This window comes from Prionailurus viverrinus, chromosome B4 (genome assembly GCF_022837055.1).
Source record: "Prionailurus viverrinus isolate Anna chromosome B4, UM_Priviv_1.0, whole genome shotgun sequence".
Taxonomy (NCBI): domain Eukaryota; kingdom Metazoa; phylum Chordata; class Mammalia; order Carnivora; family Felidae; genus Prionailurus; species Prionailurus viverrinus.
Window position 1 is genome coordinate 74,682,248 of NC_062567.1, and position 28,000 is coordinate 74,710,247.

Consider the following 28,000-nt stretch of genomic DNA (forward strand, 5'->3'; position numbering starts at 1 on the left):
CTGGTTCTCAGCCCTTTGGGTTTGGACTGACTGATACCACTGGTCTTCCAAGTTCTCTAGCTTGCAGATGGCCTATCATGGGATTTCTCAGTCTCCTTAATTGCGTGTGAGCCAATTTCCATAATAAATATATTATCTCTACATATCCTGTTGGTTCTGTTTCTCTGGGGAAATAGGCATGGATATATGTCCATGCCTTTGTTTATGCTGTACCATTAGCCCAGCTGGTCTTCACTACATCTCCTTCCTCTTCTTCATCTTCCCCCTCAATCTAGGCCCAGCTCACAACCCCCTCCTTCAGGGACCTTCCCAGACTGCCACAGCCCACATCAATCCCTTGCGTCTGAATTTGTATTAGGTTTGGGTGTCATAGTTTATTTCTTTGTTCCCCAGGTGATTTTCTCTGCTAGCCAAGTTACAAAGTTCCCTGGGTCAGAGGGACGGGTCTTAACACTCCTCCTGTGATGTGATATTTATTTCAGGACAGGTGCATAATGTGAGGTTAATACCTACTTGTTCAATGGATCAGTTAACTGGTGCCACTTATCTTGTCCTCTCCCCACAGTGTTTGGAATGTCAAAGGTCATCTCAGGGGTTCTGATAGGGGCCAGGAATAACCCATCTCTCAGGCTTGGGACTGAAGTGAGTGAGTGAGAGAAAGAGAGCGAGCAAGCGAGCAGTTCCCATCAGGCAGTTTTTGTCAACTTTGCAGGTCCTGCAATTTGATTTTATCAGCTCACCCTGAGGTGACCACTTGAAAGCAAACTACTACAAAACACGTATCACAGAAATTGGGTTCCCCAGTGGCTGTATTACCTCGGATCCCCACCTTGCGTTTGCTTTGTTCTCTGCTTTCCCTCTCCCCTTCCCAGCTTCCGTGCCTCAGTTTAGCTGCCCTGACTTCTGGAAGCCTTCCGGGTCCTACAAGTCTGAGCTAGCAGTGCCCAGGGGCCCTGCACGTCCCCTCCCACAACAGCGGCCCAACTGTACTGTATGAGCGCAGTGGATCTGGCCAATGAATGAAGGCTCGGATACGGCGAGGGCAGCACTCCTCAGGTGCGTCCGCCCCGTGAGTAGAAGCCAACGGGCACAGCCCCATCCGGGCCACTCCGCCAGCCTCGCTGGCCTCCTGCCCCTGGCCACCCCGGTGTGCCGGGGCCCACCGCTCTGCATGCCCGTACACCCAGTCTCCTAGACTGCGGCCAGCCAATGCACACCCGCGTCTCTTAGGCCGTGGCCCATCGGCGCACTGCCCCCCATCTCCTAGGCCACGGCCCACCTGTGCACCGCCTCCCCCCCCCCCCCCAGGCCGCGGAGCACCTGTGCCCCCCACCCCTGTCTCCTAGGCTGCGGACCACCGGCGCACCATCCGTCCCGGTCTCCTAGCCCGCGAACCGCCTGCACACCCCCGTCTCCCAGCCCGCGGCCCACAGGGGACAGACAGGAAATGCCTGCCGCCATCTTGTGCGCCGGGAGTTTCAAAATGGGGCTGCGGCTCCTGAGTGCTGCCCTGCTGTTTGTGGGCAGCGCTCTCCCGTACGCAGCACACTACTCACTCTCTGAAAGGACTGGACGCGGCCCCTGGCAGGAGCAGGTGGCTGCCCCGGGGTGGCCTGAGGCCCCGCGAGCAAGGCGGAGGGCACCCCAGGCCCAGGAGGAGGGAGCAGCAGACGAAGAGGGCAGTATCTGTTCATTCCTCTCTTTGGACGGTGTCCTGTGCGTCTTCCCCACCTCTGTAGTGTTTGGATTTGGGTCCCTCCCTTTCTCTCGTTCCAACTGTCTTTAAAACGTACAGACCTAAGCAGTCCATTCGTGACAGGGTAGTAGTCGTTGTAACAAAAACGCCATAGGCTTGTGTGGCGCATCTATGTACGTTCAAAACACTGAGGTTTGTCTTTCCCATTTTAATGACGAAGGATTTAGTGGATTCAGGGTCGAAAAGGCCCGTAGGTGACCTTTTCATACTACACTTGAGAAAAATTAACCTAACAAGTTAAATGCAAGTATTGTAACTTGTAGTCCGCGATTCATCAGTCCCAGGCTCTCTAATTGCCATTCTGCACAGGAAACAATGTGATACCTGGTCAAAGAAACCTATCTCATTTACAGGAATAGAGTTTAAAATTAATGAATTGTGTTGATCTAACACCCATTTGCAAGTGATCAGTTAAGCCTGTTTGTCTCAACGCTCCTTTAATTTTTTTTTTTTTCCCAGAAGATGGGCGTGCCTTAGGTATCCAGCTTGCTATCCATCTTTTAAATAGGAATTTAAAAGATTAGTGTGTTAAGATTAGGAGGTAGTGCGTATTATTAGATGTTCAGTCCAAATAATATATGACTTTTATTTTTAGATTGTGGAACAGCACCACTTGCAGATGCATTGAAAGGGTCTCGGATTATAGGGGGCACAGAAGCTCAAATTGGTGCATGGCCATGGCTAGTTAGCCTGCAGATCCAATCAGGCAAAATTCTTGCTCACATATGTGGGGGAAGCTTAGTGAAAAGTCAGTGGGTCCTCACAGCTGCCCACTGCACTAAGGACACTAGGTATGTATTCAAAACACAATTCCTATTTTTTTTGTCTGAGGGAGTATTTTATTTTATTTATTTTAAATGTTTTTATTTATTTTTTTGAGACAGAGAGACAGAGCATGAGCAGGGGAGGGGCAGAGAGAGAGGGAGACACAGAATCCCAAGCAGGCTCCAGGCTCTGAGCTGTCAGCACAGAACCCGACGTGGGGCTCGAACTCACGGAGTGTTAGATCATGACCTGAGCTGAAGGCGGATGCTCAGCCGACTGAGCCACCCAGGCACCCCTCTGAGGGAGTATTTTAAAGTAGTAGAGGACCATTTTATTTCAGTCATGTTCAGTTAAGCTGTGTGTTTACAAATAGCCATAATGCTTTACATGTAGCACACTATTTATTGACGTGAATCCTATAAATCAGAAGTCAACACACTTTCTGCAAAGATAGCAAAAGTTTTAAGGACTCTGTCACAACTACTCAACTCTGTCGCTATAGAACCAAAGTAGCCATAGACAGTACAACTGAGTAAGTGTGCTGTGATCCAATAAATTGCTTATGAACACTAAAATTTGACAAAATACTATTGGGGGAGAGTCCCAACCATCTAAAAGTATAAAAAACATTCTTTGTTCGTGGGCTATACAAAAATAGGAGACAGGTAGATTTGGACTATGGGTTGGAGCAATGGGTTTGGAGCAATGTCGGACGTTGCTTTAAATACTGACAATTTTCTTTTAGCTTTTACAATTATATTGCGACCATGTGTTTGTCTTTCTCATGATTGGATCATGAGTTTTTTAAGAACAAGAGCTACATGTTTTATTTTGTATTCCTTGGACTAATATAGGACTTGGCCTACTTTATAGAAGACCTAATAAATGTTTATTGATTCTACAGGTGATGTCAGTCTTAGAGAAATAGGATTTCCACAGTTAGAATAGAACTTCATGACCCTCATAACCATTTTATACGAAGCTCTAAGAAAAATATTTTGGGAATGATGGTACCTGTCATATAACATCCCTTTAGCTGTTTGGTTGTTTTTTTTTAAATTTTTTTTCATGTTTATTTTACTTTTGAGAGAGACAGACTGTGATTGGAGGAGGGGCAGAGAGAGGAGACACAGAATCTGAAGCAGGCTCCAGGCTCTGAGAGCTGTCAGCACAGAGCCCAGTGTGGGGCTTGAACTCACGAGCAGTGAGATCATGACCTGAGCCAAAGTCGGCGCTTAACTGACTGAGCCACCCAGGTGCCCCTTTAGTTTTTCATTTATAACAGAACATATCTCTTGGAGAAGAATGAAAAGTCTTTAAAAGGGACTAACAAGGGGCGCCTGGGTGGCTTGGTCGGTTAAGCGTCCGACTTCAGCTCAGGTCATGATCTCACGGACTGTGAGTTCGAGCCCCGCGTCGGGCTCTGTGCTGACAGCTCAGAGCCTGGAGCCTGTTTCAGATTCTGTGTCTCCCTCTCTCTCTGCCCCTCCCCTGTTCATTCTCTCTCTCTCTCTCAAAAATAAATAAATGTTAAAAAAAAATTAAAAAAAAAAAAAGGGGACTAACAAGTTCAAAATTCAGTTGAGGGCAACTGGCCTGATGGGGTACATAAGGTTTTAGTCTGTGTACTACATTTTTTGTAAGTAAGCTCTATGCCCAACGTGGGGCTTGAACTCATGACCCTGAGACCAACTGAGCCAGCCAAGTGCCCCGGTATACTAAATTTTTGAAACATGCATTTCAGTTCCATAAATTGGCTTTTTGAGGAACAGAGGTAGAAAAATAGTAAGATACTAAGGTATAAACCAAACGTGGAGATCTAGAAAAAAAGTTTCAGAGTTAGGAATCAGTTCTGTTCTTTCAAGGGTGAGTGCTTTACAATTGTTTTCTAACATGCTATCTTTAAAAACTGCTTTTCCGCAGCATTCAGACCTCAAATCAAGGGAGGAAAACCCTGCTTGATATGGTTTGAAGATTCTTGGAAAAGCTTTTCTTGCCTACCAAGTCCCGACATCGTGCTTTTTACTGGTCTAGTCCTTTGACACAGTAGGAAGAAAAATGAGTTTAGATTGAGGAGACCTGTATCCTAGTTTTCCACTGACACTCTGGTGCTGAGGCTTTAAGGAAGTTTCCAAAACCTACCAGATGTATGACCTTGGTCAAATAATATAGCTTTGTTACATTGTCATAGAACCTTAGACTTCAAAGAGGCATTTTCTTTTTTTTTTTTTTTTTTTTTATTTTTTTTTCAGTGGGTCTCTTTTTGCATTTCTTTTTCTTTTTTTTTTTTATGAAATTTATTGACAAATTGGTTTCCATACAACACCCAGTGCTCATCCCAAAAGGTGCCCTCCTCAATACCCATCACCCACCCTCCCTTCCCTCTCACCCCCCATCAACCCTCAGTTTGTTCTCAGTTTTTAAGAGTCTCCTATGCTTTGCCTCTCTCCCACTCTAACCTCTTTTTTTTTCTTCCCCTCCCCCATGGGTTTCTATTAAGTTTCTCAGCATCCACATAAGAGTGAAAACATATGGTATCTGTCTTTCTCTGTATGGCTTATTTCACTTAGCATCTCACTCTCCAGTTCCATCCATGTTGCTACAAAGGGCCATATTTCATTCTTTCTCATTGCCACGTAGTACTGCATTGTGTATATAAACCACAATTTCTTTATCCATTCATCAGTTGATGGACATTTAGGCTCTTTCCATAATTTCGCTATGGTTGAGAGTGCTGCTATAAACATTGGGGTACAGGTGCCCCTATGCATCAGTACTCCTGTATCCCTTGGGTAAATTCCTAGCAGTGCTATTGCTGGGTCATAGGGTAGGTCTATTTTTAATTTTCTGAGGAACCTCCACACTGCTTTCCAGAGCGGCTGCACCAATTTGCATTCCCACCAACAGTGCAAGAGGGTTCCCGTTTCTCCACATCCTCTCCAGCATCTATAGTCTCCTGATTTGTTCATTTTGGCCACTCTGACTGGCGTGAGGTGATACCTGAGTGTGGTTTTGATTTGTATTTCCCTGATAAGGAGCGACGCTGAACATCTTTTCATGTGCCTGTTGGCCATCCAGATGTCTTCTTTAGAGAAGTGTCTATTCATGTTTTCTGCCCATTTCTTCACTGGGTTATTTGTTTTTTGGGTGTGGAGTTTGGTGAGCTCTTTATAGATTTTGGATACTAGCCCTTTGTCCGATATGTCATTTGCGAATATCTTTTCCCATTCCGTTGGTTGCCTTTTAGTTTTGTTGGTTGTTTCCTTTGCTGTGCAGAAGCTTTTTATCTTCATAAGGTCCCAGTAATTCACTTTTGCTTTTAATTCCCTTGCCTTTGGGGATGTGTCGAGGAAGAGATTGCTACGGCTAAGGTCAGAGAGGTCTTTTCCTGCTTTCTCCTCTAAGGTTTTGATGGTTTCCTGTCTCACATTTAGGTCCTTTATCCATTTTGAGTTTATTTTTGTGAATGGTGTGAGAAAGTGGTCTAGTTTCAACCTTCTGCATGTTGCTGTCCAGTTCTCCCAGCACCATTTGTTAAAGAGGCTGTCTTTTTTCCATTGGATGTTCTTTCCTGCTTTGTCAAAGATGAGTTGGCCATATGTTTGTGGGTCTAGTTCTGGGGTTTCTATTCTATTCCATTGGTCTATGTGTCTGTTTTTGTGCCAATACCATGCTGTCTTGATGATGACAGCTTTGTAGTAGAGGCTAAAGTCTGGGATTGTGATGCCTCCTGCTTTGGTCTTCTTCTTCAAAATTCCTTTGGCTATTCGGGGCCTTTTGTGGTTCCATATGAATTTTAGGATTGCTTGTTCTAGTTTCGAGAAGAATGCTGGTGCAATTTTGATTGGGATTGCATTGAATGTGTAGATAGCTTTGGGTAGTATTGACATTTTGACAATATTTATTTTTCCAATCCATGAGCAGGGAATGTCTTTCCATTTCTTTAAATCTTCTTCAATTTCCTTCATAAGCTTTCTATAGTTTTCAGCATACAGATCCTTTACATCTTTGGTTAGATTTATTCCTAGGTATTTCATGCTTCTTGGTGCAATTGTGAATGGGATCAGTTTCTTTATTTGTCTTTCTGTTGCTTCATTGTTAGTGTATAAGAATGCAACTGATTTCTGTACATTGATTTTGTATCCTGCAACTTTGCTGAATTCATGTATCAGTTCTAGCAGACTTTTGGTGGAGTCTATCGGATTTTCCATGTATAATATCATGTCATCTGCAAAAAGCGAAAGCTTGACTTCATCTTTGCCAATTTTGATGCCTTTGATTTCCTTTTGTTGTCTGATTGCTGATGCTAGAACTTCCAGCACTATGTTAAACAGCAGCGGTGAGAGTGGGCATCCTTGTCATGTTCCTGATCTCAGGGAAAAAGCTCTCAGTTTTTCCCCGTTGAGGATGATGTTAGCTGTGGGCTTTTCATAAATGGCTTTTATGATCTTTAAGTATGTTCCTTCTATCCCGACTTTCTCAAGGGTTTTTATTAAGAAAGGGTGCTGGATTTTGTCGAAGGCCTTTTCTGCATCGATTGACAGGATCATATGGTTCTTCTCTTTTTTTTTGTTAATGTGATGTATCACGTTGATTGATTTGCGAATGTTGAACCAGCCCTGCATCCCAGGAATGAATCCCACTTGATCATGGTGAATAATTCTTTTTATATGCCGTTGAATTCGATTTGCTAGTATCTTATTGAGAATTTTTGCATCCATATTCATCAGGGATATTGGCCTGTAGTTCTCTTTTTTTACTGGGTCTCTGTCTGGTTTAGGAATCAAAGTAATACTGGCTTCATAGAATGAGTCTGGAAGTTTTCCTTCCCTTTCTATTTCTTGGAATAGCTTGAGAAGGATAGGTATTATCTCTGCTTTAAACGTCTGGTAGAACTCCCCTGGGAAGCCATCTGGTCCTGGACTCTTATTTGTTGGGAGATTTTTGATAACCGATTCAATTTCTTCGCTGGTTATGGGTCTGTTCAAGCCTTCTATTTCCTCCTGATTGAGTTTTGGAAGAGTGTGGGTGTTCAGGAATTTGTCCATTTCTTCCAGGTTGTCCAATTTGTTGGCATATAATTTTTCATAGTATTCCCTGATAATTGTTTGTATCTCTGAGGGATTGGTTGTAATAATTCCATTTTCATTCATGATTTTATCTATTTGGGTCATCTCCCTTTTCTTTTTGAGAAGCCTGGCTAGAGGTTTGTCAATTTTGTTTATTTTTTCAAAAAACCAACTCTTGGTTTCGTTGATCTGCTCTACAGTTTTTTTAGATTCTATATTGTTTATTTCTGCTCTGATCTTTATTATTTCTCTTCTTCTGCTGGGTTTAGGCTGCCTTTGCTGTTCTGCTTCTAGTTCCTTTAGGTGTGCTGTTAGATTTTGTATTTGGGATTTTTCTTGTTTCTTGAGATAGGCCTGGATTGCAATGTATTTTCCTCTCAGGACTGCCTTTGCTGCGTTCCAAAGCGTTTGGATTGTTGTATTTTCATTTTCGTTTGTTTCCATATATTTTTTAATTTCTTCTCTAATTGCCTGGTTGACCCACTCATTCGTTAGTAGGGTGTTCTTTAACCTCCATGCTTTTGGAGGTTTTCCAGACTTTTTTCTGTGGTTGATTTCAAGCTTCATAGCATTGTGGTCTGAAAGTAAGCATGGTATAATTTCAATTCTTGTAAGCTTATGAAGGGCTGTTTTGTGACCCAGTATATGATCTATCTTGGAGAATGTTCCATGTGCACTCGAGAAGAAAGTATATTCTGTTGCTTTGGGATGCAGAGTTCTAAATATATCTGTCAAGTCCATCCGATCCAATGTCTCATTCAGGGCCCTTGTTTCTTTATTGACCGTGTGTCTAGATGATCTATCCATTTCTGTAAGTGGGGTGTTAAAGTCCCCTGCAATTACCACATTCTTATCAATAAGGTTGCTTATGTTTATGAGTAATTGTTTTATATATTTGGGGGCTCCGGTATTCGGCGCATAGACATTTATAATTGTTAGCTCTTCCTGATGGATAGACCCTGTAACTATTATATAATGTCCTTCTTCATCTCTTGTTACAGCCTTTAATTTAAAGTCTAGTTTGTCTGATATAAGTATGGCTACTCCAGCTTTCTTTTGGCTTCCAGTGGCATGATAAATAGTTCTCCATCCCCTCACTCTCAATCTAAAGGTGTCCTCAGGTCTAAAATGAGTCTCTTGTAGACAGCAAATAGATGGGTCTTGTTTTTTTATCCATTCTGATACCCTATGTCTTTTGGTTGGCGCATTTAATCCATTTACATTCAGTGTTATTATAGAAAGATACGGGTTTAGAGTCATTGTGATGTCTGTATGTTTTATGCTTGTAGTGATGTCTCTGGGACTTTGTCTCACAGGGTCCCCCTTAGGATCTCTTGTAGGGCTGGTTTAGTGGTGACAAATTCCTTCAGTTTTTGTTTGTTTGGGAAGACCTTTATCTCTCCTTCTATTCTAAATGACAGACTTGCTGGATAAAGGATTCTCCGCTGCATATTTTTTCTGTCTAGCACCCTGAAAATCTCGTGCCAATTCTTTCTGGCCTGCCAAGTTTCAAAAGAGAGATCAGTCACGAGTCTTATAGGTCTCCCTTTATATGTGAGGGCACGTTTACCCCTTGCTGCTTTCAGAATCTTCTCTTTATCCTTGTATTTTGCCAGTTTCACTATGATATGTCGTGCAGAAGATCGATTCAAGTTACGTCTGAAGGGAGTTCTCTGTGCCCAAAGAGGCATTTTCAAGGTCTGGTTCAATCCTCTGTCCTGTATTTGAATCCTTCTTACAATATCGAAGTAAGAGGCTGTCGAGTCTGAAATAATGATCGCTTCAATGTGCTGAGCCATGCACGTTTTCGTACTTAATTTTACTAACATTTGCAACCATTCTTTGCTGTAGGGAGACCCTGAGACTTAAGCATTAAGTACCTTGCTCATGGCTAGAGAGCCACCAAATCAGGGACCAAATCCAGGTTTGTCAGAATGAAAACTCACACATGTGACCGTAACTACAGCATACGGCTCTCTACTTGAAACATTTCTTGCGATGATACACTGCTACCTTAGGAGGAATCTCACTTCTTTTTTGGACAGCTCTAATTCTTAGAGAGCTTTTCTTATGTTAAAGTAAGTGCCTTGATTTTTTTATCTGCTTTCTGACGCCAGATATATTGAAGCCAGTTCTTCGAGGATACTGTTCATATTCCACTTAACGTTTCTCAAGGCTAAATCTCATTGATGTTTTTACTTCCGCACTCAACATTTACTGGCTATATGTTATCTGCTAGGGGCTGGGCTGGGCTGGGTGCTGAGGAAGTAGACATTACTGGGGCATAGTCTCTACTTTTCAGAAGCGCCCCCTCTGTCAGAGGACTAACTTTGCCACCTTTTATTCCGGTTCCTCCTCACTTATCTTGCACCGTCAACGATCCCTTATTCCTTCTTATAACGACCATTTATCAAAGACTTGCTCTGAGATTAAGTACTAAGGATGTTAAATATAATTCTGTGTTAAAAAAAAAAAAAAGCCCTCCCAGTAACCCTCTGAGGTAGATAGCTATTATTCTCTCTGTTTTACGCCTGAAGAATCCAGAGAGCAGGGCGATTTGGTAACTTGCCCAAGATCACACTGCTGTTAAATAGCAGCCCCCTGATTTCAAGCCAGTTCTCAAATCTGTGCTGTTTCATTATACTTCAGTGTTGCTTTAGTATTTTTCAACCTCTCTCTGGTTTCTTCCCTGGAATCCTTACACGTGTTTAGGTCACTCTGTCATTATTTAAAAACCCAAGCAACCTACCGATTAACCCTACCTGTTCCTGTTCTTCCCTTCCCTGTTAAACACTTTGAGAGACCCCCTTTTGCTTCCTCTGCATTGACTCATAAGATCCCAATTGCAGTCTGATATCTGGGGCCAAATCACACTGTTAAAGATCCCCCTCCGTGCCAAATCCAATGACATCTTGTTAGTCCCCATCTTATTTGATCTTTTTTTTTTTTTTTCAGTTTCTTTATTTATTTTTGAGAGAGAGAGAGTGTGTGTGTGCAAGCGGGGGAGAGGCATAGAGAGGGAGGGAATCCCAAGCAGGCTCTGCACTGTCAGCACAGAGCCTGATGCAGGGCTCAAATTCACGAACCGTGAGATCATGACCTGAGCCAAAACCATGAGTTGGATGCTTAACCGACTGAGCCCTGCAGGGGTACCTCCTATTTGACCTTTATAGCATGTGGCGAAGTTGACCGCTGCTCTCCTCCAAACGATCTGTTTCCTTGATTTCTTTCTTTTTTTTTCTTGATTTCTAAGTCACCGTCTCTTTTTTCTTTTCTCCTTTTCCTTGATGAGTCTGTCATTGTCTAAATGGCAATATTTCTAGAGTTCCCCTTGTTATCCTTTTGCCTTATCCTCTGTACTCTTCGCTGGAGATGTCCCGTCTACTTCTGTTTCAGTAGTCACCACGTCCTGGAAACACCCAAGTCTCTCCAGGGGAGTCATATTTCCGGTTCTCTACTACACATTTATACTGGAGTTGCCGTCTCAACAAGTCCGATCGATTCTTCCACATAACACCATCACTAATGGGTCCATTACCTAGAATTAGCTCTCTCTGCACAGTAGCTCTTAAATTTGTTTCTCGTCTCCCAGTACCCCACACTGATTAGAAATCGATTCAGAACATCAGTCTCCATGTGCCTAGCTCATCGCTTACACAACTTAACACTTACACTACTACTATGGTAACTATCCCAATGCACGTGAAGTGTATCTCACGGTGGCTTTTGTGTTTTGTCTTTGTTTCTGTTTTTGTCTTTGTATTTTTCTCAGAGAGAGCGTGCAAGAGTGGGAGTTGGGGGCAGGGGTAAGGGGAGAGGGGGGCAGAGGGAGAGAGAATCCCAAGCAGGCTCCACACCCCACGTGGAACCCAACTTGGGGCTCAATCTCACACCCTGAGATCATGACCTGAGCTGAAATGAAGAGTCGTTTCAGCATTCGGTGCTTAACCGACTGAGCCACCCAGGCGCCCCTCACTGTGATTTGGATTTACATTTCCCTAATAACTAGTGATGTTGAGCACCTTTCAATGTGCTTATTGGCCATGTGTATATCTTCCCTGAAGAAACATGTATTCAATCCTTTGCCCATTTTTAATTAGTATTTTTGCTGAGCCGTAGGAATTTTTTTTATATTCTTGATATTAGCCCCTTATCAAATACAGGATTTGCAAATATTTTCTATCATTCTGTGGTTTGTCTTTTCACTCTCTTCATAATGATCTTTGATGCACAAAAGTTTTTAATCTTAAAGACGTCCTATTTATTTATTTATTGTTACCTGTGTTTTTGGTGTCATATCCAAGAAATCATTGCCAAATCCAATACCATGAAAGTTTCCTCCTGTGTCTTCTTCTAGGAGTTTTTTTGTTTTACTTTTATAGTTAGGCCTTCATCTGTTTTGGTTTAATTTTTGCATGTGGTGTAAGGTAAGTGTCCAGTTCATTCTTTTGCATGTACATACACAACTTTGCCAGCAAAATTTGTTGAAAAGGGCTGTCCTGTCCCAGTGAATTGTCTTGACATTTCTGTTGAAAATCAGTTGAGCCCATACGCAAGGGTGTATTTCTGGGCTTTCGATTCTTTTCAGCTGGTGTGTGTGTGCCTGCCAGTACGATACTGTTTTGACTATTGTAGCTTTGCAGTTGGTTTCAAGTCTGGAAATGGGAGTCCTCCAACTAGAGTCTTCTTTTTCAAGATTATTTTGGCTACTTGGGGTCCCTTGACATTCTGTGTGAATTTAGGATGGGCTTTTCTATTTCTTCAAAAAAAAATCATTGGGATTTTTATACAGATTGCATTGAATCTATAGATTGCTTTGGGTAATTACTGTCATCTTAACAATATTAAGTTTTCCAGTCCATGAGCACAGAATCTCTTTCCACTTATTCATGTCTTCTTTAATTTCAGCAATGTATACATTTCAGTATACAGCCTGGGTCGTGTGTGGTTTTTTTTGTTTGTTTTGTTTTGTTTTTACTATTATTTGAGAATGAAAGAAAGCAGGGGGAAGAAAAGAAAGAGAGGAGGAGGAAGAGAGAGAAAGAGAAAGAGAATGAATCTCAAGCAGACTCCACGCTCAGCACAGAGCCTTATGTGGGGCTCGATCCCATGACCCTGGGATCATGATCTGAGACAAAATCAAGAGTTGGATACTCAACCAACTGAACCACCTAGGTGCCCCTACAGCCTGTTTTGTAATCTTATGGTCTGAATATAAACTGAAGTAAGGAATATAAGTTGAGTAAGTTTGGAAAAGAAAAGAAAAGACCATTATTTCAAAGTAGCTCAAAGCAGTGATTTCTTTTTACACAAAATAGAACTAGGGCTTTACAATTTTTTGGTAAACTTTCTAGAAGTTACCTAACCCACTTTTAGGATAGCTAAATATCTTCTATTTCCTTGGGAGAAATTCTAGGAAGTACAATTGCAGAGTAAAATACAATGCAAATTTTATAGGCTATTGATGCATGCTGGCAAAGTACCCATCTGTTTATACTTCCCACACGAATAAGAGTTGCTTTGTTTTGGTGACTTTTGTTTATCCTGAGCATTACACACACACACACACACACACACACACACACACTCATAAACTTGGCCAGTTTGAAGGATGAAAAGGAATTTCAGCATTTGTAAACAACAGCCTATAAAGTAAAAGGTCCTCCTTCCCAGTCCAATTCCAGATGAACAACTATTAAATTCTTAAGGTTTTAATTGTTGATTTTGACCTACAGAAAACATTTTGGTTTTTTACTTGTTCTTTGTTTTTGTTTTCTTAAGATTGTCAAGATCCATAAGTGCATCCTGTTTTATATATTTAGAATGTTGTGCTTGATCAAGTCCTTTTTCCTATGTATGCTATGTATTCCTATTCCTATTTCCTATGTATGCTATGTATTTCCTATCAATGCTATGTATTCACCTACACTTTCTTCCTAGTTTTTTATAATTCTCATGCTAATTTCATATCCAAAGCTTTCGTTCTAAAATTTCAAAAATTTACAAAAGTAGAAGGAATAGTTTAGTGAATTCCATGTACCTAGCACCCAGCTTCCAGTTATCAACTCTTACCTGATCTTATTTCATTTTTATCCCCACCAACTCCTCCCCCCTTCAATTATTTGGAAGCAAATCTCAGATCACTTTATGTATCTCTAAAACGAAGATGTTATTTAAAAGATTTCTGCATTAAAAAAGATTTTTGCATTTAAATATTTAATCCATTTGGGGTTCATTTTACTGTTTAATGTTTTTCAGAGATTTAATTTTATCTCACTTTTTTTTTTTTAGTTTTTTTTTTTAATTTAATTTTTTTTTTTAATTTTCGTGGGGCTCGAACTCACAGACCGCGAGATCGTGACCTGGCTGAAGTCGGACGCTTAACCGACTGCGCCACCCAGGCGCCCCTTATCTCGCTTTTCAAACTAGTTAGTTTAGCTAGATGTCCCCATGCCATCTATCAAGTACATCATTCTTTTGTCCACTGGTAAGAAGTGCTACCTTCATCATATATTAAAGTCTCATGTACTTAAATCTGTCTTAGGACCTCTGTCCCATTGATCTTTTTCTCCTTTCCTATGGCATGATATTTTTGGCTCTTATTTGATGTGACTTCACGTACATGAAAGTAAGATTCAATTTTTCTGATTACCCTGAGAAAAACAAAAACTAGTGGGAGATGAAGAATACTGACTTAATAAACATGTTTATAACAACATTTATTCTCTTTCAGAGATCCTTTAATGTGGAGAGTTGTGATTGGAACTAATAACATACACGGAGGTCCTCCATACTCCAAGAAGATAAAAGTTAAAGCAATCATTATCCATCCAGATTTCAATTTGGAAACTTACGTAAATGATATTGCGCTTTTTCATTTAAAAAAAGCAGTGAGGTATAATGACTATATTCAGCCTATTTGTCTACCTTTTGATGTTTTCCAAATGCTGGACCAAAACACGAAGTGTTTTATAAGTGGCTGGGGAAGAACAAAAGAAGAAGGTAATTATAGTCTGAATTTTATGTGTATATTTTTTTCCTGATTATTAGAGAGGATGAACCCTTCTATACGTGTATCTCTTTATATCATGAGCTCGAGCAGTTAGTCTTTATAAACCATTGAAAAGGAAATGTTCTTTTTTTTTCTTGTATTTTTTTCTTTTTTTGTGGGAAAGATGAAATTATCTTCCAAAGCAGAAATAGAGACTTTCTCTGGTTATACCTGCCAAGACCCTTGAACCTCTAGACATTCTCAGAGAGGATGAGAGAGAGGTTTTAAGTGTTTCTGTTGTTCCAGCTCTGTAACAGAATGGCTTATCTTTTTATTAAATTTTTTTTATGTTTATTTATTTTTGAAAGAGAGCACAAGAAGGGGTAGGGCGGAGAGAGAAGGGGACACAGAATCTGAAACAGGCTCCAGGCTCTGAGCTGTCACCACAGAGCCCAACGCGGGTCTCGAACTCACACACCGCGAGATCATGACCTGAGCCGAAGTCGGACGCTCAACCGACAGAGCCCCCCAGGCGCCCCCAGAATGGCTTATCGTAATAAGCTTCTGGCTATAAGGGATCAAATTTAGGGTCCTTTTTACTTAATGTCCTATTTAGTATCAAGCAGGTTGATTGCCATACATTTTCTTTAGTGCACAAACAGGCACTAATTATTGATTGATTGAACTACTGGGAAGAACAAATAAATGTAGAAACTAGTCTCTGCCTTTGGTGTTAACAATAGCTACTACTTGAGAGCATTTACCGTGTTTTAGGCCCTTTTTCTAAATATATCATTTTCTTTTATCTTCAAAATATTCCTATTAGGAAGTTAATGTTATTATTCCCATGTAACAGACCAGGAATTGTGGATCTTAGAGCCTGAAAAGGTAGGACACAAATTCAGATCTTCCTCATTGTAAAGCCTGAATATATAAGTACTACATTAAGTACAAATTGCCCTCAAAGGAATCCAAATCTAGTTAGCAATACATGATCTCAAGCGTTGAGTCTCTTTTCTATTCCCCACAGAAACTAGCCATTTAAATATGTGTAGATTAGGCGTGCCTGGATGGTTCAGTCAGTTAAGCATCCAACTTCAGCCCAGGTCACGATCTCATAGTTGGTGGGTTCAAGTCCCGCATCAGGCTCTGTGCTGACAGCTCAGGGCCTGGAGCCTGCTTCAGATTCTGTGTCTCCCTCTCTCTCTGCTCCTCCCTGCTTGCACTCTATCTCTCTCAAAAATAAATAAAGATGAAAAAAAATTTTTTAAGAAGTAAATAATTAGGTGTAGATTAGATAGAATACCAGATAAATGTATGAAAGATCTGTGAATTATTTTTTTTCCCCTGAGAATACTGTTTAAACAAGATAAAGAGGTATGGGCTTTAGGACCAAAGACCTAAGTCTAAATCTCAGCCCTGCAGCGTACTAGCTGCATGACCATGGGCAAGTTACTGACTCTTGAACAACAATTAGAGCAATGATATAGCAGCAGCTTCCATTTATTCAGGTCTAGGAACTTAATAAAATGCTAAGCACCTTAATGCGTTTCTCACTTAATGCCCCCAGTAACACCATGAAAAATACTATGACATGAATGAACTGAGGTTTGAAGATGTTAAGTTGCGCCAAATTACACAGCTAAGTGGGGCATAAAAATTCAGTCCCAGGTTGGCCTGCTTCAAAACTCATGTGTTTCCACTATATTATATCATCTGTCACAATGTCATATGTTTTCATGATCTGTGAGATGAGAGCAATCATACCTGTGAGAGGGGCACACGGGTGGCTCAGTTGGTTAAGCGTCCTACTTCGGCTCAGGTCATGATCTGGTGGTTCGGTTCGTGAGTTTGAGCCCTGTATGGGGCTCTGTGCTGATAGCTCAGAGCCTCAAGCCTGTTTTAGATTCTGTGTCTCCCTCTCTCTCTGCCTCTCCCCGGCTCATGCTCTGTCTCTCTCTCTCTCTCTCAAAAATAAACATTCAAAAAAAATTGAAAAAAAAAAGAAGTGTTAAGATACTGATTAACATTAGATTGAAGCATGAACGGTCAAATCTCAATAATAGAAATAGAAGATACAATGTGTAAACTAGTAGCAAGAAACAAATGGAATAAGAAAATGAAGACAAAATCTCAATAAATCAAGAAAGAAATAAGAAGCATAGGAAAAGTGAAAAAAGTAGAAAATATAAAATAAGACAGCAGAAAAAAGCCCAAATATATCCATAATCACGATAAGTGTTAATGGAGCAAACCACTAGTTAAAAGACAGATAATCAGATTAGGGAGTAGGAAATCCAGTTTACCTAAAGGGATAAGTAAAACAATAGTAAAGAAATATATCAAGTAAATCCAAATTAAAAGAAAGCTAGTATCACTATGCAAATTGCAGACAAAATAGACTTTAAGACAAAAGAATTATTAGGGATAAAGAAGGTCATTTTTATTTAGAAAAGGTTTAACTCACCAAGACGATAGAGCAATTCTAGACTTCTGAACCTAATAGGACCCAGATAATATTAAGGAGAATTATAGAATTGTAGGATTGTATAGAAAAGTAGAATTGTACAACACACATTATACTCCTCTGTGATGGTAGGGAATTTTAATACAACACTATTTTTATTATTAACATATCAAACAGATGAAAACCTAGTAAGTAAAGGTTTGGAATATTTGAACAACATAATTAGTAAGCTTGATTTAATAGCCAAATCACTGCCCTCAAAAAGTTAGAGAATTTTGGGGCGCCTGGGTGGCGCAGTCGGTTAAGCGTCCGACTTCAGCCAGGTCACGATCTCGTGGTCCGTGAGTTCGAGCCCCGCGTCGGGCTCTGGGCTGATGGCTCAGAGCCTGGAGCCTGTTTCCGATTCTGTGTCTCCCTCTCTCTCTGCCCCACCCCCGTTCATGCTCTGTCTCTCTCTGTCCCAAAAATAAATAAATGTTGAAAAAAAAAAAAGTTAAAAAAAAAAGTTAGAGAATTTTATCTTTTCGAGTATAGGTAGAATCTTTATAAAAATTGACCACCTTCCATGGGTTCAAGCCCTGCATCAGGCTCTGTGCTGACAGCTCAGAGCCTGGAGCCTTCTTTGGATTCTGTGTCTCCCTCTCTCTCTGCCCTTCCCTGCTCGCACTCTGTCTCCCTCTCTCTCAAAAATAAACATTAAAAAAATAATAATAAACTGACCACTTACTAGCCCATAAAACAAATCTTGAAGTTCAAAGGGTAAGTACTGTACAAACTATCAACTGTGATTATGAAACAATAAAACGATAAAAGGGATGGGAATTTGGGCTGTGATGGCATGGGGAGGGTGGCAAATCTTTACCCCCCCCCCCAGATATAAACTGGACAAAATTGCCAAAAGCAACCATTTCAGGGGCTTGAAAATCAACCAAAGTACACAACACATTGAGAAATATTTGTTCATCATAAACGGCTATAAACTGGGTAAAAGAGGAATTTGCAGCTTTCTTGTTTGTGGTCGGTCCAAAGTCCCCTCTTATTAGTCAGTGCAGTAGTTTTACTAGGGTCATGAAGAACAGAATCTTGTTACCAGAGGGGGTGAACTCTATCTGGAACAGCAGATGAAAATCCTGGCTAACAGCATTCTCAATAAAAAGTAGAAGACTCAGCAAGAGACAAATGGGGAAAACCCACAGCCTCTGCTAGTCCTGGATATGGCCAGCAGTAGAACAGTCAGAAATTTGACAGATAAATCCTGAAAATGTGAGAGCTATAGAATAGCTCAATAAGCTTTCCAAATATCCTTGGCTGGTTGGGAAATCATACATGTGTCAGGAAAATCCGAGAGAACTCACAATAAAGAGAAAGTCAAAGTAGATTTGAAAACTGACTGGACTTTGAATACAGTCCCCAACCCAAACACAGATTTATTCATCAGCAGCCCAAATCATTGACTGACCCCTAAACTATACAGATACACACGCAAGCCCCATGAAGCTAAGCTAAAGGTAAAAATCACAATTAAAACACTGAGCAGAAACATCAACAGTCACGACAGACGAGTCTACAATTTAAGTCCGGGCAAGTTACTTTAAGGATGACAACATTCTTTTTCTTCTTCTTCTTCTTCTTCTTCTTCTTCTTCTTTTTAATTTTAGAGCATGTGAGCAAGGGAAGGGCAGAGGGGGAGACAGAGAGAGAATCTTAAGCAAGCTCCACACTCAGTGCAGAGCCTGATGTAGGGCTCAATCCCACCATCCTGGGATCATGATCTGAGCTGAAATCATGAGTTGGATACTCAACTGACTGAACCACCCAGGTGCCCCTGACAACAACATTCTTGAGGAAGGAATCAAAATCCAGGGTTGTTACAATATACTATCTAAAATGACAAATTTTCTTTCTTTTTTAAAAAAAATTTTATTTATTTATTTTTGAGAGAGAGAGAGAGAATGAGACCATGAAAGCAGGGGAGGGGCAGAGAGAGAGGGAGACAAAATCCAAAGCAGGCTCCAGGCTCTGAGCTGTCAACACAGAGCCCAATGCAGGATTCAAACTCACGAACCATTAGATCATGACCTGAGCTGACGTTGGACTCTTAACCAACTGAGCCACCCAGGCGCCCCTAAAATGCCCAATTTTCAACAAAAATATAAGACACACAAAACAAACAAACAAACAAAAAACCCAAAAGTGTCACCTATTCTCAGGTGGGGGGAAATGGTCAATAGAACCAGACTCTATATAGGCTCAGATGTTGAATTTAGCAGATAAAGACTTCAGAGAAGCTCTTTAAAAAATTATTCATTTACTTTAAGAGAAAGAATGCAAAACAGATTGGGGGCGGGGGGGGGTGGGGAGAGAGAGAGAGAGAGAGAGAGAGAGAGAGAGAATCCCAAGCAGGCTTGGTGCTATCAGCACAGTGTCTAACACAGGGCTCAATCTCACGAACCATAAGATCATGACCTGAGCCAAAATCAAGAGTTGGATACTGAACCGATTGAGCTGCCCAGGCACCCCAAAGAAGCTCGTTAGGTGTGCATAAGTCAAAGGAATTAAAGGAAAATGTGATGACAATAATTTACCAAATAGGGAATATCTGTAGTGAAAGAGTCAATTTTCAAAAGAACTGAATAAAAAGTCTAGCGAAATGAAATGGCGCAAGAATCAGTGAACTGAAAGTGAAACAGCAAAAGAAGTGACCTAATCTGAAGAACACAGAGGAAAAATATTGCAGAAAAATCAATACACACTCAGAGACATGTGGCACAACATCAAGTACACCAACATGTGTGCAATGGGATTTCTGGAAGGGGAAGAGAGAGAAGATGGGGAAGAAAACATAATTCAAAGAAAATATGGCCCCGAGCTCCTGAAATTTCATGAAAAACATTTACAAAAGCTCAATGAATCCCCAGTTAAGATTAAAAAAAAAACAAAGAGGGGCGCCTGGGTGGCGCAGTCGGTTAAGCATCCGACTTCAGCCAGGTCATGATCTCGCGGTTCGTGAGTTCGAGCCCCGCATCGGGCTCTGGGCTGATGGCTCAGAGCCTGGAGCCTGTTTCCGATTCTGTGTCTCCCTCTCTCTCTGCCCCTCCCCCGTTCATGCTCTGTCTCTCTCTCTCTGTCCCAAAAATAAATAAACGTTGAAAAAAACAAAACAAAACAAAAAAAAAAACAAAGAGATTCACACCTACATTCACTGTAGTCAACAAAAGAGGTGCAAGGTCTATACATTGAAAACTTCAAGGGGCACCTGGGTGGCTCAGTCAGTTAAGCGACCGACTCTTGATTTCGGCTCAGGTCATGATCTCATGGTTCGTGAGCTCAAGCCCCACATTGGGCTCTCTGCTGTCAGCACAGACCCTGCTTCAGAGCCTCTCTGTCCCCCTCTCTCCTTACCACTCCCCTGCCTGTGCGTGCACATAGTGTTCTCTCGTGCTCTCAAAAATAAACATTAAAAAAAAGTAAACATTAGGGGCACCTGGGTGGCACAGTTGGTTAAGCGTCCGACTTCAGCCAGGTCACGATCTCACGGCCCGTGAGTTCGAGCCCCGCGTCAGGCTCTGGGCTGATGGCTCAGAGCCTGGAGCCTGTTTCCGATTCTGTGTCTCCCTCTCTCTCTGCCCCTCCCCCGTTCATGCTCTGTCTCTCTCTGTCCCAAAAAATAAATGTTGAAAAAAAAAATAAAATAAATAAAATAAAATAAAGTAAACATTAAAAAAAAAACCTGCAAAACATGACATAAAGAAGACCTAATAAGTGAATGTCATACTGATTTGTATTAGAAGATTCATTATTGTTAATACTACAAGTATCTCTAGATTGACCTCTATATTCAATGCAATCGCTATCCATATCCCAGCAAACTTCTTCATACAAATTGACAAACTTAGATGAAAAGGCAAAGGACCTACAACAGCCAAAATTATTTTGAAAAACAACAAGGCTGAAGGAGTTACTCTGATTTCATATAAAACTCTAGCCATCAAGACAGCAGGGCATGGGTTTGTTTTCTGTACTGAGAGCGTAGAGATCAATAGAACACAATACAGTCCAAAAAAAAAAAAAAAAGGCGGGGGGGATCCTAACTTACATTTGTGGATTTCTTCATACAAACTTTCTAGAAAAGGCAAACCCATAGTGGCAGTAATCCTATTAGTCATTTTTTGAATGTGGGTTGGAGGTGGGAATTGACCGCACATGGGCATGGGAGGACTCTTTGGAGTGAAGGAAATAGTCTAAAACTGGGTTGTGGTGCCGGTATAAATTTACCAGAAATCATCGAACTGCAAGCCTACAGTGTGAGAATTTTGTTATGTAAATTAAACATTCGTGAAGCTTTTTAAAAAATGACAAAGAGAATATTTTTTTTTAAAAACTCACACATTTAGAAAATTCAAAATACACTACGAAATAACTCCTGTGTCATAACTTTAAACCCTTAGACCTGAACTGTAATGTATACACTGCACAGAGAAGCTTGAATGTTGCAATTTCAGTGCCACATAAAGGGAAATGTAAAGCTTTAAATACATACGCCTTTAGGCTCAAAAATATCAAAGAGTAAATATTTGACCTATTAGAGAAAAAAGGCTAAACACCATGCATTAAATATCCAACTGGAAAAAGTTTAACAGAACATTACATGACCCATAGAAAGAAGAAGAAGAGAAATCGAGATAAGCACAGCAATTCATGAATAGAAAATAAAGTTAGAAAAAAGAGGACCAACAAAGCCAAAATCTAGTTCTTTGAAGAAAAAAAAAAAAATAGCAAACCCCGGTGAGACTGATGAGAAAAGGAGAGAAGACACAAATACAAATAGTGTTACGAATTAAAAGATAAAATACTTTAAGCTATGTTAAGTTCTCCATTTTAATACTTAGATAAAATGGATACATTCCTAGAAAATTCAAAGTAACCCAAACTGACTAAGTAAGAATAGTCCTATAAAGAGTAAAGGAGGGGCGCCTGGGTGGCTCCGTCGGTTGACTTGGGCTCAGGTCTGATCTCACAGCTCTTGAGTTTGAGCCCTGCGTTGGGCTCTGTGCTGACAGCTCAGAGCCTGGAGCCTGCTTCGGATTCTGTGTCTCCCTGTCTCTCTGCCCCACCCCTTCTTGCTCTCTGTCTCTCAAAAATGAATAAACATTAAAAAACACTTTCGAAAGAGTAAAGGAAATGATTCAGTAATTATTGTTTTCAAAAATAAAACACCAGAATTCAGAACAAGTGAGTCCTACCTTAATTACCAGAGATAAGCTGTTTAAATTTCATATGAATACTTCCAGAGAATCCAAAAAGAGGGAACACATCCTCTTTTTAGTAATCAGTTTATGATTAATAAGTATAGTACAAGAAAGGCCAATATTATAAAGGCAGACATGCCAAACAAATTACAAGCACACTGAATCTGTCAAGAATAGTATAAATAGAATTCAACATAACCAAGACGAATGTATCGAAGGAAATTAAGGGTGGTTGGATGGTAGAAGTCTCTTGACGTAATCCACCACATTAACTGATTAAAGGATTTTTAAAAACATGATTATTTCAATATGAGCAGAAGAAGCTCTGTTAAAAACATAACGATCTAGGGATGCCTGGGTGGCTCTGGCTAAGCCTCTGACTTCAGCTCCGGTCATGATCTTACGGTCCGTGAGTTCGAGCCCCACACTGGACTCTGTGCTGACAGCTCAGAGCCTAGAGCCTGCTTCGGATTCTGTGTTTCCATCTCTGTCTCTGTCCCTCCCCTGCTTGCACTCTGTCTGTCTCTCTCTCTTAAAAATAAATAAATGTTAAAAAAAAATTTTTTTTTTTTGAACAATAGCAATCCAGACACAGAAGCGAACTTCCTGAACCTGGTTAAGGTTATCTACCTCCAGACTACAGCAAACATCATTATTATAAACGAACATTTCTCTTAGAATCAGGCACAATTTCCCCCACCATCACTACTTTTGTCAATATCATAGTAGAGGTTCTAGCAAGTGCACACTAGAAAAAGATGCACAACACCTATGACTTAGGTAATAACAAAACACTCACTATTCACAGATGATGGGACTACCTACGTTAATACAGTCTACAATACACTGGAATTAAGAGAGTCCAGTAAAGTGGCCAGATATAAAACCAAAATGCCAAAATCGATTTCATTTTTATACACTACCAATAGTTAGGGAATGTAGGGGTGCCTGAGTGGCTCAGTTAGTTAACTTCCTGACTTTGGCTCAGGTCATGATCTTGCGGTTCGTGAGTTCGAGCCCCGTGTTGGGCTCTGGGCTGACAGCTCCGAGCCTGGACCCTGCTTCAGATTCTGTGTCTACCTCTGTCTCTCTGCCCCTTCCCTGCTGGGACTCTCTCTGTCTCTCAAAAATAAATAAACACGAAAACAAAAAAAAGAATCAGGAACAGAAACAAACCCCAGATCTTTTGATCTGCAGATATTTAAAAAAATTGTTAGGAAATGTAATTTTCAAAGTTAATAAATGTCACACCCACAAGGATGTCTATAATCCAAAGTTAGACGGGAACGAGTGTTGACAAGGATGCGAAGAAATTGGAACCCTCGTGCATTGCTGGTGGGAATATAAAATGGCACAGGTGTTTTGGAGCATAGTATAAATTAAAATTTATAGTTCCCGTATAATTCCGAACCTCCACTCCTATGTCTATACCCAAGAGAAATGAAAACACTTGTCCACACAAACACCTGTACTCAAATGCTCACAGCAGCATTATTCATATTAGCAAAAAAAAAAAAAAAACAATCTAAATATCCATCAACTGATAAATGGATAAACAAAATGTGGTATATTCATACAATGGAATATTATCTAGCCGTTAAAAGGAATGAAGTGTTGGTATATGCTACATTATACCAAGTGAAATAAGCTTGACATAAAAGCTCACATATTGTACGATTCCATTTGTAGGATGAAATGTCCAGAATGGGCAAATCGTAGAGACAAAAAGTAACTTAAAGGAATTAAACTATGAACAATCAGATAATCAGATTATTCTTCCACGATCTTCCTAGGCACACGTGCATATATGGATACAACTTTACATAATTGTTGAATCACTTTGGAAAGAAAACCTATTCAACACGAACATTTTATATTGCCGTCAAAATGCCTGCTCTCCAAAATAATTTACTGGTATTTTTTTGTTAATAGGTAATGTTACAGATGTGTTACAGGAAGCGGAAGTACATTATATCTCTCGAAAGATCTGTGATTCTGAGCAGAGTTATGGGCAAATAATCCCTAACACCTCATTTTGTGCAGGTGATGAAGATGGAATTTTTGATACTTGCAGGGTAAGACCAAATAATTTTCCTCTGCAATATTTGCTAAAGCTAGAGGGAAACTTGAACAGGCCTTTGATCACTTTCTGCGAAAGTCTTGAATTATCAAATTTAAAGGTACTAAATTCTTTTTTCTCCTTGTAAACTACATTCCAACAATCCAAATCCTATTGCTTTCCTGATTCCTTGGTTTCGTGGTCAACTTCAGGCGAAATTTGTCTTGAATCTTCCTTTTCTTATTACCACCTTTATTGAGATATTAACATACATATGTGTAATTCACCCATTTAAAGTGTATAACTCAACGGGCTTTTAGTGTATTTACAGAGCATTGCAACCATCATCTCAATCTAATTTTAGGACACTTTTGTCAACCCCAAAAGAAGCCTCTACCCATTACGAATCACTCCCCATTCTCCGCCCACCTGCCCTCAGGCCTAGGCAGCCAGTAATCCCTACAGATTTGCCTATTCTGGAAATTTCATACGAATGGAATCATTATGTTTTGTGATCGGCATCTTTCACTTAACGTAGTGTTTCCAAGGTTCATCCATATTATAGCATGTACTGATACTTTATTCATTTTCTTGTCAAATAATAGCCCACCATACGGATGTGCCGCATTTTATCCATTCATTAGTCAATAGACACTTGAGCTGTTTCCATTTTTTTGGCTATTGTGAGTAATGTCGCTGTACACATTTATGTATACGGTTTTTATGTGTGGGTATGTTTTTTATTTCTTCTGGAAATTCCACCTAGGACTGGAATTGTTGGGTCAATGTTTAACATTTTGAAGAACTGCCAAAGCCTATTCCAGATGGCTGCACTATTTTATATTCCTACCAGCAATATGAAAGCTCCAATCTCTCCACATCCTGCCAGGACTTGTTATTGTTTGTCGTCTTTTTTTTTTTTTTTAATTTTTTTTTCCTTAATGAGAGAGAGGGAGACACAGAATCTGAAGCAGGCTCCGGACTCTGAGCTGTCAGCACAGAGCCCGACGCGGGGCTCGAACTCCCGAACCACGAGATCATGATCTGAGCCCAAGTGGGACGCCCAGCTGACTGAGCCACCCAGGCACCCCTATTGTTTGTCCTCTTGACTATAGCCACCCTCATGGGTGTGAAGGGGTGTTTTTACTGTGGTTTTCATTTGCATTTTCCTAGTGACTAATGATGTTGAGCATCTTTTCATGTGCTTCTTCGCCAGCCATTTGTACATCTTCTTTGGAGGTGTGTCTATTCAAATAGTTTGCCCATTTTAAAACTGAGTTATTTATCTTTTTATTATTGAGTCATCAGCACTTTGTATAGGTTTTAGATACAAGTCTCTCGACAGATATATGATTAGCAAAATTTTTCTCCCATCTGTGGTCTCTCTCTTCATTTCCTTGATGTTACCATTTGTAGCACAGATTTTTATTTTTAGGAAGTCCAGTTTACTTGTTTTTTGGTTTTGTCTCTTGGGCTTTTTGAATCTTTCTTTATTCTACTTCTCAATCTATCAGCACTTCACTCCCAAGCAGAACCCCCATGCTCTACCCTTTTCCTACTCGGTCTGATTTCTGCAATCCAGCGTTTATCTTTCCAGTGTCCTTTTTCTTAAAACTTTTACTGAGTAAAACAGTAGGGAATCGAAATCTAATTGAATTGCATTCATAAGCAAAACATCCTCATTACTGGGGCACCTGGTGACTCAGTCAGTTAAGCGTTCTGCCTCAGCTCTCAGGTCATGATCTCGCGGTTCGTGGGTTCGAGCCCCGCATCGGGCTCTGTGCTGACAGCTCGGAGCCTGGAGCCTGCTTCGGATTCTGTGTCTCCCTCTCTCTCTCTCTCTCTGGCCCTCTCCTGCTGCCGTTCTGTCTTTCTCTTCTTGAAAACAAATAAACAGTAAAAAAATTTTTTTTAAGCCTCACTATCAAAAAGTAATTACTCATTCAATGCCTACCTTATAGAGACACACTGAAAACACCTTAGAAATACATTCCTGAATCTTTAGACCCTGAAACAGTTCTCTCAAGGTTCTAGTTGTTTTGAGTGATTAACAGTCCTTAGTAATAGTGTTTTGGTGCCCTGACAGTCTTGTATAAACTATGACAGACATTCATTATTGTAACGCTACCGAGAGGCTTAGCCATTTATTCCTGTTACCCCTGCAGCAGCCAACGTTAACACTTGGAAAGATGCCATCTCCTGCAAGATGCCAGTTTGTCCGTCTCTTCTAGTGAGCAAACCTTGCACACAACTTCAAGAATCCTTTATCCATTTAAAGTTACACTTTTCACATACAGCATTAAGCAATAAAAAGTATTCTAGCAGTATTTACGGTATTTTGCACACTACTCCCTAAATTATGTCTCTCCTGAGTAATTACACTAAAAACTCCAAACAATTGGATTTCTAGTATCCTGGTGCAATAGCATGCAAATAGGAGGTTTATCTACCAGCTTTATGGTTCCTCTAAGTATCAGGCCAGACAGAATGCTTTCTGTCTGAGTTGGAATGCAAAAGTGAAAATCTATGGATCTTTATAACTTGAAGATACGTTGAAAATGTATATTGGGGCGCCTGGGTGGCTCAGTTGGTTAAGCATCCGACTTCAGCTCAGGTCATGATCTCACGGTTCATGAGATCGAGCCCCACGTCGGGCTCTGCGCTGACAGCTCGGAGCCTGGAGCTGCTTGGATTCTGTGTCTCCCTCTCTCTCTGCCCCTCCCCCGCTCATGCTCGCTTTCAAAAATATTAAAAATTTTATTTATTTATTTTTAATTTTTTTTAACGTTTATTCAATTTTGAGAGACACAGAGATAGCGTGCGAATGGGGGAAAGGCAGAGAGAGAGGGAGACACAGAATCTGAAGCAGGATCCAGGTTCTGAGCTGTCAGCACAGAGCCCGAGGCGGGGCTCGAACCCACGAACCGTGAGATCATGACCTGAGCCGAAGCTGGACACTCCACCGACTGAGCCACCCAGGGGCCCCTAAAAAAAATTTTTTAAAGACAATTTATATTTATATAAATGTCTGATTAATGGGATTAATTTATTAAAGCATTCCTGTTGTTTAAAGACTACCAGAAGCAACTAATGCTATTTTGGGACTTTTTTAATAGGGTGATAGTGGTGGACCATTAATGTGCTACTTACCAGAACACAGACGATTTTTTGTAATGGGAATCACCAGTTACGGATATGGCTGTGGTCGGAAAAATTTCCCCGGTGTCTATTGTGGGCCCTCCTTCTACCAACAGTGGCTGACGGATCACCTCTACCGGGCAAGCAGTAAAAGCATATTTAACATAAATGTTCTACTTGGACAGGTCCTCATAGCCTCAGGTTCTGTTGTCTTACTGGGAATCCCATAATGAAATTCTGAAGAATCTTTATCTTGCGTCGTGTCCCTTTGCATGTTCCACCTAATGAAACCCATTTATTCTTTTGGCAAGTAATTGCCCGCTTGGCACTTCTCATGTGAACGTTTTTTTGGAACAAAAGGATTGTGACATATTAGATATGTTTTCATAAATTTGGCACTGACACGCCTCTTTGATGTATTTTGATTTTTTTTAACTTTATAATCATAATAATTTTGCATTTGGAATACTTCCCTAGAGTGTGTATAGAATATTCAGTTAAATATA

The 28,000-nt window shown here is 40.6% G+C and overlaps 1 protein-coding gene across 1 annotated transcript; it reads left to right on the top strand.

Annotated features, from left to right (window-relative positions):
* The first annotated feature begins 1,090 nt into the window (after positions 1 to 1,090).
* On the top strand, positions 1,091 to 28,000 carry TMPRSS12 (transmembrane serine protease 12). The gene is made up of 5 exons (XM_047866207.1): positions 1,091 to 1,679; positions 2,352 to 2,547; positions 14,324 to 14,592; positions 24,230 to 24,372; positions 27,473 to 28,000. Exons 1-5 carry the CDS (start codon positions 1,448 to 1,450, stop codon positions 27,722 to 27,724), a joined length of 1,092 nt encoding a protein of 363 aa, XP_047722163.1. The 5' UTR covers positions 1,091 to 1,447; the 3' UTR covers positions 27,725 to 28,000.

Excerpts from the sequence above, each read along its gene's own strand:
- TMPRSS12 (XM_047866207.1), top strand. The coding sequence starts at position 1,448 with ATGCCTGCCGCCATCTTGTGCGCCGGGAGTTTCAAAATGGGGCTGCGG. Across the intron at positions 14,593-24,229 it reads GGGAAGAACAAAAGAAGAAG|GTAATGTTACAGATGTGTTA; the intron begins GTAATTATAGTC and ends TTTTGTTAATAG. Across the intron at positions 24,373-27,472 it reads GAATTTTTGATACTTGCAGG|GGTGATAGTGGTGGACCATT; the intron begins GTAAGACCAAAT and ends CTTTTTTAATAG.